This window comes from Argentina silus (genome assembly GCF_951799395.1).
Source record: "Argentina silus genome assembly, chromosome: 4".
Classification (NCBI taxonomy): Eukaryota; Metazoa; Chordata; class Actinopteri; order Argentiniformes; family Argentinidae; genus Argentina; species Argentina silus.
The window spans coordinates 24,602,869-24,617,114 of NC_139658.1; the positions used below are offsets into that span (position 1 = coordinate 24,602,869).

The following is a 14,246-nucleotide window of genomic DNA, read 5'->3' on the forward strand; positions in this document are numbered from 1 at the left end:
ATCCCTGGTGTCTCATCCCTTGGCAGCGGTCGTAGACGAGTCTTACCCATTAATCCTGCTACTGTGGGTCTGTCTCCCGCTGAGGGGGGGGGGGGGGTTATACTGCATGCCAACCCTGCCCAGCCCCAGCCCTGCCCCCAGTCCCAGCCTCCCAGTCCCTGCCCCACACCCAGCCTTCCAGCCCCTGCCTTCCAGCCCCTGCCTTCCAGCCCCCTGCCCTCCAGGCCCTGCCCTCCAGGCCCCGCCCTCCAGGCCCCTGCCCTCCAGGCCCTCCCCTCCAGGCCCTCCGGCCCCTGCCCTCCAGCCCCTGCCCTCCAGGCCCCGCCCTCCAGGCCCCGCCCTCCAGGCCCTGCCCTTGGCTGGGTTGGCATGCAGTATAACTCTGCAGTGTCTGACAACACAATGGGGCTGCTGAAACGCCACTTCCTTCCCCTGGCCGCTCCCCTGCCTCCCCTGCCTCCCCAGACTCTCTTATCAACCCCCGGGGGAGGACAGGACGTGACATCATCTCTCCGGCCCGTAGTAATGACCAGAGGAGAGATGTTCTGTCCTTCTGAGCTGGGCCGACAGGAGGAACAGGCCTGCAGTACAGCAGGGGGGGGGAGGCGGTGATGACAGGCGGTGTGTTTGTGTCACCCTGGAGTCAACTCTGAGGCATGACGACATCACCCAGTTACCTCTACTCTCACTCTCTCTCTCTCTCTGTCTGGGTTAGCCCCCGTCACCCTGTCTGTCTGCATCTCTTTTTATCTCTCTGTCCATCTCTCTCTCTACTTCTACTCTCCCTCTCTCCCTCCTCCCATCCCCCCCTCTCCCTCCTCCCATCCCCCCCTCTCCCTCCTCCCATCCCCTCCTCTCTCTCTGTCAGGCAGCAGCAGTATTAATAGGCCAGAGATGGGGGGAGGACAGTGGGGGGAGGACAGTGGGAGATGTCAGGTGGGAACACAGTCCTGCAGGGTCCCAGCAGTCACATGACTCAGAGCACAGCCTCCTGCTACAGGATGGGCTTAAGCACCCACAATACAGTAGGACAAACAATGGAAGCATGCTACTGCTGCCACTACAAGATCTAAGAAAAGCCTCAAATCAAAGTCATGTCCTAATAAGGCAGGTTTGGGTTCACCAGCGGAGTGATGAGAGACCTCAAGTGGACTATTTCAACAGAGTCCAGGCCTGAGTGGGCCAGAGTTCTGGCCTGGGTCCAGACAGGGTTCTGGCCTGGGTCCAGACTGGTGTGAGGCAGAGGCAGGTCAGTCTGGAGTGTGTGTCAGTGACAGGGAGCACTGCTGAGCAGCTGACAGGGTGGATACTTGACCTCTGACCACTGACCCGAGGGGGCACAGCTCTGGGACCTGCTGCATCATCAACATTGGTTGCAGCAGTACACACCGTCAGCAACTACAGATTAGCTGTCTGTCTCTCTCTCTCTCCGTCTGTCTGTCTGTCTGTCTGTCTGTCTGTCTCTCTCTCTCTGAGCCTCATCACAGAACCCTGGGATGGTCACTATGTTACAGCTCTGTTTAAGCCTCACGACAGGAGCCGTTGTACTGGACAGTGTGCCTGGGTTCTGGAACGGCCAGGAACAGTCGATGTGTTCTTGGCTGTTCCAACACCAACGTACCAGCCTGATTGTGAAGAGAACTGTTACGTCACAAGACTGGACCACACCCAGAGATAAACAGGAACCGACCCAGAAACATTGAAGATATTTCATTGATCGCGAACAAAAGTGCAAAAAAACACAAAAGCAAAATCTGGCAAAACCACTTAAGAGAATCTTAACGGCGCTGCTAAACATAACACTGTCACCCGGAGGTTGTCTGGACGTCAGCGAGGCCGTCCTCCGTGCCCCATGTAGGGTACGTGACATTTCTGCTGTGACAGTCATGCTGGGATTCCCTGACTAATGACCCTGTAATTGGTTTACATTCCTCTCCCTCTCTCTCTCTCTCCCCCCCTCCCTCCCTCCCTCCCTCCCTCCCTCCCTCCCAGAGCTGAAGAGGACAGCAGCAGGGATCAGAGAGAGGAGATGTGGAGAAGGAGGGACACTCCTGTCTAGGAGTCAACGAGGCGGGGAGAAGAGCTGGCAGGAGATGTGTGTGTGTGTGTGTGTGTGTGTGTGTGTGTGTGTGTGTGTGTGTGTGTGTGTGTGTGTGAGAGTGTATGGATCTACACTAGCAAAGATGGATGGAATTCCGAAACATGAAAAAAAGAGGGAGTCATGGAGTGATGGAACGAACTGTTGTCGTCTTTCCGACATGTGCTAGCAGGTGGTGTGTGGGTACACAGAATGCCCCCATGCCCCCCAACCCCTTCCCCTAATCCATCCTCCAGGATCGGGCTTCCCCTTCCCTACCCCCCGCCACCCCCGCAGCAACACCTTATATAGTCAGGGCCAGCCAGCCGGCTAGCTCCAGCCCCACCCAGGGCGGGCAGGGCGGGCAGGGCGGGCAGGCAGGCAGGCGGGCAGGCAGGCAGGCGGGCAGGCAGGCAGGCGGGCAGGGAGGGCAGGGAGGGCAGGGCGGGCAGGCAGGCAGGCTCCCAGCTGATGTGCTGCTAATCTAATCAACTATAGAACATGACTCAATAACAATAACACACACAGAGGACAGGACGGGAGAGGACAGGATGGGAGAGGACAGGCCACTCACGCTGCTGCTACAGATCTGATTCATATGGACATGGAATATCAGCCCCCTACATGGAGCAACACTGGCTGGACTCAACTCACTGTTGATATTACTGTTGTCTCGTATCAAATCTCTCTGTGTCTCTTTGTGTGTCTCTCTCTCTGATACATTTCATCTAAAATGAGATTAACCTGGAAAAATACGGATTAGAAAAAAGGTGAAAGAGAATGTGTTTCATCCCCAGCAGAGCAGGGTTAGTGAGAGTGACTGTGGTACCTTTGAGCAGAGCGACCCGGTTCTGAGGTTCGTTGAGCTCCGTCTCGTCCATATTCCCGTCTGAAATGAGGACAACAAGGATTAGACCTGGGACCATACATCCATACATACATACACCACAGGGATTAGACCTGGGACCATACATACACCACACAGGGATTAGACCTGGGACCATCCATAGAACACACATGGATTAGACCTGGGACCATACATCCATACATACATACACCACAGGGATTAGACCTGGGACCATACATACACCACACAGGGATTAGACCTGGGACCATACATCCACCACACAGGGATTAGACCTGGGACCATCCATCCACCACACAGGGATTAGACCTGGGACCATCCATCCACCACACAGGGATTAGACCTGGGACCATCCATACACCACACAGGGATTAGACCTGGGACCATCCATACACCACACAGGGATTAGACCTGGGACCATCCATACACCACACAGTCCAGCCATGGTCTAATAACTCTCAGCATGCTTCTCTAAATGTATTGTTGAATTGCCTGCTGCTGCTTTCTTAGCCTGGTCTCCCTTGCAAAAGAGACTTTGTCTCAATGGGATTTTTCTGGTTAAATAAAACAAACTATGGTCAAAAGTTATTTTCCTCTGAACCTCATCACCTACAGTAAGAAGCACGTTAAAGAATGAGGTTTCATGTTATGAATCTAAAAAGTTGACAGTCATTTAAGCTTCATGTCAGTTCTCACTCTGAAAAAAACAAAACATACTTCTATTGGTTTTGTACCTTTGACAACTTCAAAACGTTCTCTTTCATAACAAGAAAAAGGCAGAATAGCATGGTTATGTTTAAAACAAAAACAAACCAACTGATATTAGAAAGATGTTTTACCTGATGTGTCGTCGCTGCTCCTGTCCTTGCTGGGGCTGAGAGTGTCTGACATATCAGACTCTTTAGCATCTAGTTGGTGTTCTACAGGAGACAGGAAGATACCATTTAGAAGGGGTGGGGGGGGGGGAGGCTATCGCAAACAAAACAAACCCAGAAAGCTACAGTATCAGACTCTGAAAACAAACAAACACTCTCTCTCAAACAAAAACAAAACATAGACGCTCACGGATACCTCCCGAATTTCGATCTCTTCAGGCAAAAAAATAAATAAACGCGGCATTTATTATAATCCCGCCACTTCCAAGTGGTTCGCTCCCCTTGTTTCCAGCTCCCGTTCCCCACACATGGTCACGATCCGCCTGCCTCGGGGGGGGGGGGGGATTCAGTTCCAGGCTAAAATAGCTGGGGCTTTTGTTCCGGGGAGGGGGGGGGCTATGCTATTCTCCAGCCAGTTGGGGGCTAAAACAAGTGGTTTGTAACCGCAACAATAGCAGCTATGCACTTTGGTGGAGCAGTGAGAGCCAACTCTGCTGTGGGAGTGGAAACTATGTCCAGGCATTGTGCTGAAGGCTCCATGCTGCACTGCGCCGGGCCGCTCTGTTCCAGCCCGGCTGATTGTGTGGGGAGCTCAGCCACGCTTAAAGCTGCTATTTAGGGGTGAGAGACATGGAGGCTGCGATGACACACAGCTGCTTTTGTGAATGCTGTGGATGGGGGGCTGGAAAACCCCCCCCCCCCGAAAAAACCTACACCTGACAAATCTATAGAAATGATCATCTATATTTTTTTCTAGGTGGTTCCCTAAGAGTAAATACCACCGCAGGAATACCACAGGTGTCATCAATACATCATCCACTCATGTTGGACCGGGGGATTTGACAGGACTAGCATCCACCCTTGTTTGCGTGGTGGTGGTGTGTGGTTAATCTGGGTGGCTGTAATCTGTAATCCCTGGGGGACGGAGGAGGTGGAGGGATACCAAGCCAGCGCCAGCTGCAGTGCCTCTGGCAGGGCAGGAGGGAAGGGCATCCTGAGGCCACAACCTGGAGGGAGGGGGGAGAGAGGGACTCTTACCCCCCCCTCTCTGTCTCCGTCACTTTCTCCCCCTCTGGCTGTCCCACTAAGTGTCTCTCCCTGTGAGAGAAGTTAAGTGTTCTCCATGCTCTGTTCCTCTCACTTTCTCTCTCTCACCTCTGTCCCCCTCTCCCTCTTTTTCTCTGTCCCCCTCTCCCTCTTTTTCTCTGTCCCCCTCTCCCTTCTATCATCTACCACCTCTGTCTCTACCAACCAACTCTCCCCACCAACCAACTCCCTCTCCCCACCAACCAACTCTCTCTCTCCACCAACCACCTCTCTCTCTACCAACCAACTCTCTCTCTCTTTACCAACCAACTCTCCCCACCAACCAACTCTCTCTCTCCACCAACCACCTCTCTCTCTACCAACCAATTCTCTCTCTCTCTACCAACCAACTCTCTCTCTCCACCAACCAACTCTCTCTCTCCACCAACCACCTCTCTCTCTCCACCAACGACCTCTCTCTCTCCACCAATTTAGTCTTTCTCTCCCAGGCTGAACTACAGTGAGCAGTGATCTGGTTTGATTAATCATTTTCAACAGAGATATAAATAGCAGAAGTGACTTTCTGAGCGTCAGCAGACCCTCCTGCCTCCAGGGTTCAACCCTCAGCAGACCCTCCTGCCTCCAGGGTTCAACCCTCAGCAGACCCTCCTGCCTCCAGGGTTCAACCCTCAGCAGACCCTCCTGCCTCCAGGGTTCAACCCTCAGCAGACCCTCCTGCCTCCAGGGTTCAACACTCAGCAGACCCTCCTGCCTCCAGGGTTCAACCCTCAGCAGACCCTCCTGCCTCCAGGGTTCAACCCTCAGTAACACAGCTGACCTGGGGTTCAACCCTCAGTAACACAGTCACAGCTGACCTGGGGTTCAACCCTCAGTAATAGTCACAGTTGACCTGGGGTTCAACCCTCAGTAACACAGCTGACCTGGGTTTCAACCCTCAGTAACACAGTCACAGCTGACCTGGGGTTCAACCCTCAGTAATACAGCTGACCTGGGGTTCAACCCTCAGTAACACAGCTGACCTGGGGTTCAACCCTCAGTAACACAGCTGACCTGGGGTTCAACCCTCAGTAACACAGCTGACCTGGGGTTCACAACAAATAAAGCCCCACCCATGGCTACAGTTTGGGCTTTGGGCCGCAACAAATACATCAACAAATAAACAGAGAGAACAATCTAAAATAGCTCCAGCCCCCATGTGCATAGTTGGATTATGAAGAGGGGAGGGCAGAGCCAAAAACATGGCAACAGCTGATCTGAAGGTTACATTAAACAATGCTTTAGTTGGTCGCCGTGAGGGCGCCCACCGTGACCAGGAATAGAACTGTGTAAAAACACACGGCCCAGAGGACCGAGAGCAGGGGGAGACCATGGAGACTTAGGACAGGAAGGCAGGGTGGGACCATACAGACTTAGGACAAGAGAGCAGGGTGGGACCATGTACACTTAGAACACGAGGGCAGGGGGTGACCACAGACGGGCAGGGTGGGACCATGGAGACTTAGGACAGGAGGGCAGGGGGGGACCACAGGAGGGCAGGGTGGGACCATGGAGACTTAGGACACGAGGGCAGGGTGGGACCACAGGAGGGCAGGGTGGGACCATGGAGACTTAGGACACGAGGGCAGGGTGGGACCATGGAGACTTAGGACAGGAGGGCAGGGGGGGACCACAGGAGGGCAGGGTGGGACCATGGAGACTTAGGACAGGAGGGCAGGGGGGGACAACAGGAGGGCAGGTGGGGACCATGGAGACTTAGGACAGGAGGGCAGGGGGGGACCACAGGAGGGCAGGGTGGGACCATGGAGACTTAGGACAGGAGGGCAGGGGGGGACAACAGGAGGGCAGGGGGGGACCACAGGAGGGCAGGGGGGGACCATGGAGACTTAGGACAGGAGGGCAGGGGGGGACCACAGGGGGGCAGGGGGGGACCACAGGAGGGCAGGGTGGGACCATGGAGACTTAGGACAGGAGGGCAGGGGGGGACCACAGGAGGGCAGGGGGGGACCATGGAGACTTAGGACAGGAGGGCAGGGGGGGACCACAGGAGGGCAGGGGGGGACCATGGAGACTTAGGACAGGAGGGCAGGCTAACAAGAGGACAGCTACTAGTACTGAGTTACAGGTCAGTTGCAGTACACACACCCCCCCCTACCGTAGGTTCCTCCTGCAGTAACAACAATACTCTACCACACCACAGGGGGGCGCTACAGGGGGAAGAGGAGCCTGTTGTACCTTTGAGTCTGTCGGGGCTGGCCAGACTGTCGTCTTCTGCTGTCTGGTTGTTCTGCAGGTGAGCGTCTATGACTTCTGACAGAGAACAGACATCAACGAGTTAGTATGATGAAATACACATCAACGAGTTAGTATGATGAAATACACATTAGGTTGAAAACATGAACTGTTGCTATGCAACAAACTGCCTGTCTGAGAACATTAAAGTTGTCTGAATCTGAAGGAGGAGGAGACATTGAAGGAGGAGGAGGAGACATTGAAGGAGGAGGAGGAGACACTGAAGGAGGAGGAGGAGACATTGAAGGAGGAGGAGGAAACATTGAAGGAGGAGGAGGAGACATTGAAGGAGGAGGAGGAGACATTGAAGGAGGAGGAGGAGACACTGAAGGAGGAGGAGGAGACACTGAAGGAGGAGGAGGAGACACTGAAGGAGGAGGAGGAGGAGACATTGAAGGAGGAGGAGGAGACACTGTAGGAGGAGGAGGAGACACTGAAGGAGGAGGAGGAGACACTGAAGGAGGAGGAGGAGGAGACACTGAAGGAGGAGGAGGAGGAGACACTGAAGGAGGAGGAGGAGGAGACATTGAAGGAGGAGGAGGAGACACTGAAGGAGGAGGAGGAGACATTGAAGGAGGAGGAGGAGACACTGAAGGAGGAGGAGGAGACATTGAAGGAGGAGGAGGAGACATTGAAGGAGGAGGAGGAGGAGACATTGAAGGAGGAGGAGGAGACACTGAAGGAGGAGGAGGAGACATTGAAGGAGGAGGAGGAGGAGACATTGAAGGAGGAGGAGGAGACATTGAAGGAGGAGGAGGAGGAGACATTGAAGGAGGAGGAGGAGGAGACATTGAAGGAGGAGGAGGAGACACTGAAGGAGGAGGAGGAGACACTGAAGGAGGAGGAGGAGGAGACACTGAAGGAGGAGGAGGAGGAGACATTGAAGGAGGAGGAGGAGACACTGAAGGAGGAGGAGGAGACACTGAAGGAGGAGACATTGAAGGAGGAGGAGGAGACACTGAAGGAGGAGGAGACACTGAAGGAGGAGGAGGAGACACTGAAGGAGGAGGAGGAGGAGACATTGAAGGAGGAGGAGGAGACACTGAAGGAGGAGGAGGAGACATTGAAGGAGGAGGAGGAGACATTGAAGGAGGAGGAGGAGACATTGAAGGAGGAGGAGGAGGAGACATTGAAGGAGGAGGAGGAGACACTGAAGGAGGAGGAGGAGACACTGAAGGAGGAGGAGGAGACACTGAAGGAGGAGGAGGAGGAGACACTGAAGGAGGAGGAGGAGGAGACATTGAAGGAGGAGGAGGAGACACTGAAGGAGGAGGAGGAGACACTGAAGGAGGAGGAGGAGGAGACATTGAAGGAGGAGGAGGAGACACTGAAGGAGGAGGAGGAGACATTGAAGGAGGAGGAGGAGGAGACACTGAAGGAGGAGGAGGAGACACTGAAGGAGGAGGAGGAGACATTGGGTGGTTTGTGGCCAGCTGATTGATTTGTCCAGTGACCTCACGGTCATTCTGAAGGTCCTGAATAGAAACGGCTGAAGCAGGTTGGATGAGTTTAGAACCAGCGTCCTCCTCAACCACTTAGCTGACATGGCAAACCAAGAACAGACAAACAGACAGACAGACAGGCAGACAGACACGCAGACAGACACACACGCACACATACAGACAGACACTCTCGCTTACCATCAAAGTTGGCTAGCTTGTGAATCGACGACCCCACCGCTTCTTTCAACTGTTTGACGGCTGTTGGGGGAGAAAGAGGAGATCAGTGAACACGGCTGACGACTCCCTGACCAAGCTGAGTGTCTGACACCTACACAGTCCAGCTGACCGCGCCTCAAACCGCCATCTCTGACAGTACGAGACCTTTAACGTACAGCAAGACTACATGTTGGTGCTCCGCAATTCAGTTTTGACCACATCATACAAAGCAGTAGAATGTAAGGACATGAAGATCAGTGCAGAGAACACAGCTAGCATAACCGTTAGCCACAGAACTACATTACCCATCATGCAATAGAAGACAGAAACACCCCAATCCAAGAGAAGAACCGAACTGTGTTAAGAGTAAGTGGAAGGTTAAAAAAGGTGGCATGCAGAAAATAAAGTTGAGTGAATCTGCGTTATGGGGGAAGGTGTGTTGGGTATGTCGACTTCTACCATCCAACAGTGTGGACAGAGCCGTGCTGACAGGACCCACAGACAGCTGTCCTAGACTTGACTCACTTAGAGCCTATTAATAAACTGTGACGATTGAGAGCAACTCAATAGATTCCATTAATTTGTAATTAGACTGCCATTAATATTCATAAACTGTGAAGAGTTGGGTCAGCTCAATAGTCTAGACTGCCATTCAAACACAGCCAAGAGGGGCCTGTACCGTTCAATATCTTCTCCCTAAGCATCAAATATCCTCCTGGACCGTCTTTGATCACAGACTAGCCTCTTTTCATCAAGGCATGGAGTTCTGTTAACCACCGCTGAGCTTCAACAGAACAGAACCTTCTAATGCAACCTCAGCTAGATGGATTCATCCTGAACATTGGACTCTGGTTCTGACCCAATACACACATGAACACAATAACTAATATCCTGACAAAAACACAGTCAATGGACAGAGTTCAGCTCTTTGAAATAAACCAATAACGTCTATTAATATGAAAATAAACATCATCACTAGCCTAGCAGGTTATTATAGGTGTAGGATTTAGCCAAAATGTTGCGTCCACATATTCTAATAACATTCTTTATGAAAATCCTAATATGTCACTTAACACATCAACTTCACATCCTGTATTAAAAACCACTAAAGCAAATATGAAAACGACTTGGCATTCTCCGAGCGTCATGAAACACTATCCAGACGCAGCAGCGGAAAATGACCTGGGAGTCTGCCCTCGTACCGTGAGCCCGGGCCAGAGGTATTAAGCCTGGATGTATTAATAGGCGCTTGGCGAGCCCCCGTGTACCATATTAATAACAGGTTCATAAAGCTTCAGTCTTTAGAAAGCAGGAGAAAGAATGCTGTAGTAGTGTGTACTTGGTAGTGTGGACTCAGTAGTGTGTACTCACGCTGGCATTCAATGTACTGGTTGATTAAAGTGCAGTCCCCTCCACTCTTTAAAAGAAAGTGGTCTAACGAAAAAAAAAAAAAGAAAAACCTTCCATTAAATATTAACATTATATTTCGTGCCTCTTTGAGGATAACAATGTCATAAATAGCAGCTCTGTGATAGGAAAATAGGATAACAACAAACAAGGATAACCAGACAGAGATGCAGAAGGCTGGACAGAGACAGACAGACATCACTTCACTGGGCTAGGGCCTAGGCCTATCTGCTGGACAGGGACGGACAGACATCACTGGGCTAGGGCCGAGGCCTATCTGCTGGAACAAGACCAGTCATCGGACATCTGGACTGGATCTTCTAATGCTTCTAAAACTTCCAACGCAAAACTCAACAACCTACCCACAACGACAGGGCCCTGCTCCAACAGTCAAATCAGAACTTCAGACGTTGAGGATGATTGGTATTCATTCAGGACTGAATGAGATCAGCTCTGAGGCTGCAGATACAACGCTGCCTTGGTCTAGAGGTGAGACGACAGCTTCAGGACAGAGACCGGACCCACGCAACCTACACAGCACCGCTCCTGGCTACTCTATGCTGATTGGCCCAGGGCCTCACACACACACCTCACGGATCAACCTACCACAGCATGCCAGAGCAAAACCGCTCTGTTCAGATAAAACATGATAGAAGATCCAATGACACTGCATGAAAATGACCACGCTTTCTGTTCTTGAGGGGGGATATGCATGCTAGGCCTTTCGGAACATTCCATGGAAACCTTGCCGTCTCTCATGTATACAGCATGGGAGGCAGAAATCGGAGGACGAGCTCACTGTAATTACAATGAGCCCGTCCTCCGATTTCTACCTCCACCAGCCTCCCCGGCTGTATACAGAGATAGCAGTGAAGAGTGACCTCTATGCCTAGTCTGGTTCCTCTGCCAAGTGGTTTACGGTTTACGGTTTACCACACAGCAAATATATAAACAAGCCTAGACAATCATGTCAGTCAGTAAACATGTGTCCCACTGCTGCTGTGTACACTCAAATTAAAGTGAGGTTCAGTGTTGTGACGTGAGTCAAACAAGGAAGACATTGTCATGGTGTTGGAACAGGACAGAGCCAAGTCGTGTTTACGTAACTAGGGGGGTCATTTTAGTGGCACTCAATCTATTCATTCACTTTCTTTCTTCTCTCCGATTCACTTCTTACACAACTGCAACTCTGAGAGGAAACCCAGGACAAATCACATTAACAATCAGGCCCAAAACATCAATGAAGTCTGGTCACAATCACCAGCATCGACACATATAGTACACTGTTAGAGAGAGATGCGCTGGCACTGGACCGTGTTAGTGAGGACGCCAGTAACACACACACACACACACACACACACACACGTTGGCATGAAGAAGAACCAGTTTATCACAAGCCGCTGCACCCAGCTAGGTGATGAAATGATGACTCAGAGAGAGAAGATGGAACGCCCTATCACAGAGAGAGAAGATGGAACGCCCTATCACAGAGAGAGAAGATGGAACGTCCTATCACAGTGAAGGAACAACTCATACTACCTTCCTCTGTGCTCATGTCAATATTAGGGGAGGAGTCTTCTGTTGGGTCTCCTAGTGGTGTTAAAGGAAATATGAAGCATTCCTGAACACTCGCAAACAAGCTGACAACTGAACAATAATATACCCCATTACATATATACACACACATTATATATATATATATATATATGCATGTATATCCCATCACTCACAGCACAACCTTAACATCTCCAAATATGAACACAAACTTTGGCGAAGCACTTATAACCCATAAACCCGCTTAGCACCAAGACACAGTGTAGCCTATCAGAAAACAGACAAACATCGAGACTGGGGCTGTGTTCCAAACTGCGTTCTTGCACCCTTATCGAGAGCGTACACCGTAGTTGGTATATATAGGGTGCAAGAACGCATGTTGGAACCCAGCCTGGGCTTGACATAAAACAGCTTGTGAAGGAGTCTTCTAGAACATGCTCGGCAACAAAGCTACCGCACAGACAGGAGAGAGCGAGAGCAGAAACACTGATGTAGGGTCGGAGCAGAAGCAAGACGGGCCGGAGTCGGACCAGACGGACAGAACGAAGGAGGACAGGCAACAGAAGTGTGGTGGTAGAAGAAGAAGTAGAAGCATCTCATGCCAGATTATTAGTAGTAGAACAGGAAGAGGAAGTGATGCACGGTTAGCATTAGCGACAGGAGGCTAACAGGCCCACAGGACTCACCTAAACTGTTGTTCTCCTTTATGCTTTTCTCCTGCAGCTGCTCTAACCGGACTGGAAATGACAACAAGGGGACAACAAGATGTTTGACGTGACCAATGTGACACTGGGTGTCAGCCCTGAGCACCATGCAAGCCTGGCCCCCTCTCCCTCTCCCCACATACACCTTCCCCCCCCTGGCTCCCTCTCCCCCAGGAGGGGTGGGGTTAGGATAAACCTTCCCCCCCCCTGGCTCCCTCTCCCCAAGAGGGGTGGGGTTAGGATAAACCTTCCCCCCTCCTGGATCCCTCTCCCCCAGGAGGGGTGGGGTGAGGATAAACCTTCCCCCCTCCTGGATCCCTCTCCCCAAGAGGGGTGGGGTTAGGATAAACCTTCCCCACTCCTGGCTCCCTCTCCCCCAGGAGGGGTGGGGTCAGGATAAACCTTCCCCCCTCCTGGCTCCCTCTCCCCGGGATCAACTTTAATATTGATAAACCTTCCCCCCTCCTGGCCCCCTCTCCCCCGGGATCAACTTTAATATTGATAAACCTGAAGCATCTGAAGAGAGGATTTTATTAGAATCTTCACCCAATGACCTCACAATGGAGGTCTGTAGCACTAGAGCTGTTGTGAGAGAGAGTGAGAAATGAGAGGGTGAGTGTGTGTGTGTGTGTGTGTGAGCGACTGAGGGGGGCTCTGTGGAGTGAGAGTGAGAGAGGCTGTGTTAAGCGTGTGTGCATGTAAGAATGACAGGAGTGTGTGTGTGTGTGTGTGTGTGTTATGAGCGTGTGTCTGTATGAGCGTGTGTGTGTGTGTGTGTGTGTGGGGGGTACCTTGGAGAGCGGTGAGCCTCTCGTTGGTGAAGTCGTTGTCGGCCTGCAGGGCCTCTATGCGGGCCTGGAGCGCCTGCTCCTTCTCCTCCATCTCATCGATACGCAGCTGCAGCTCCTTCTTCTCATTCTGACCCTTCTGAGTCAGCTCCTCCTGCCTGCCCTCCGCCAACTGGACACACACACACACACACACACACATGTTTAAAGAAAGGCTGGACATACAGTATTGTGAACAAACACTGTTCAGTAGACATAGTCTCTGTCTATCATATAGACTGGGTCTTATATCAGGTGACTCATTTAGCTGTGTGTGTGACTCTCCTCCCTAAAGCCCTGCTCTCTGTGTGTGTGTGTGTGTGTGTGTGTGTGCGTGCGTACCTTGATCTTGTCCGTCAGGTCCTTGATCTCGTTGACAGCTCCGTTGTACTTGTTGGCCAGCTCCCTCAGCTCCTCCTGGTTCCTCTCATTCATCTCCTTCAGGTGGGTGCATTCATCCTCCGTGTTGCTCAGACTCCTCTGTGACCACGACACAACAACAACAACAACACCATCAACAACAACACCAACACCGTCAACAACAACAACCATAAGAAGAAGAAGAAGAAGAACAACAACACCGTCAATAACAACACCACCACCAACAACAACAACCATAAGAAGAAGAACAACAACAACAACATCAACAACACCACCACCGCCACCAGGAACGATCCAAACCACAACAACAACCACATCACATCAACGCCACGATCTTCACCTCAACGACCCGCCTCAGGGTCTCACACACACACACACACACACACACACGTCTAGACCTTACCTCCACCTCGGAGAGCTTGCGGACGACCTCGATCTTCTCCTGGAAGATCCGCCTCAGGGTCTCCTTGGACGTGGTCTCGTAGCTGTGCTTGTCCTCCTGCAGCGCCACCAGCTCCTTCCGCATCCCGTCCTCTGTTTGGTTCTGGGGGGGGGGGGGGGG

At 52.0% G+C, this 14,246-nt stretch overlaps 1 protein-coding gene across 7 annotated transcripts in view; it reads right to left on the minus strand.

The window, feature by feature from the left end:
- The window catches only part of slmapa (sarcolemma associated protein a), a 61,351-nt gene that overhangs the window by 14,314 nt on the left and 32,791 nt on the right, over positions 1-14,246 (minus strand). For 4 of the 7 annotated variants that reach the window (XM_083668725.1, XM_083668726.1, XM_083668731.1 and 1 more), the window contains 10 exons: positions 14,088-14,228; positions 13,646-13,783; positions 13,268-13,436; positions 12,459-12,509; positions 11,758-11,808; positions 10,183-10,245; positions 8,794-8,853; positions 7,097-7,171; positions 3,782-3,862; positions 2,907-2,966 (listed from right to left, as the gene is read on the minus strand). In XM_083668725.1, the coding sequence (XP_083524851.1) occupies positions 2,907-2,966; positions 3,782-3,862; positions 7,097-7,171; positions 8,794-8,853; positions 10,183-10,245; positions 11,758-11,808; positions 12,459-12,509; positions 13,268-13,436; positions 13,646-13,783; positions 14,088-14,228 (889 nt within the window). The remainder of the gene's footprint in view (positions 1-2,906; positions 2,967-3,781; positions 3,863-7,096; positions 7,172-8,793; positions 8,854-10,182; positions 10,246-11,757; positions 11,809-12,458; positions 12,510-13,267; positions 13,437-13,645; positions 13,784-14,087; positions 14,229-14,246) is intronic. The other 3 variants (XM_083668729.1, XM_083668730.1, XM_083668728.1) reach the window with 2 other exon arrangements.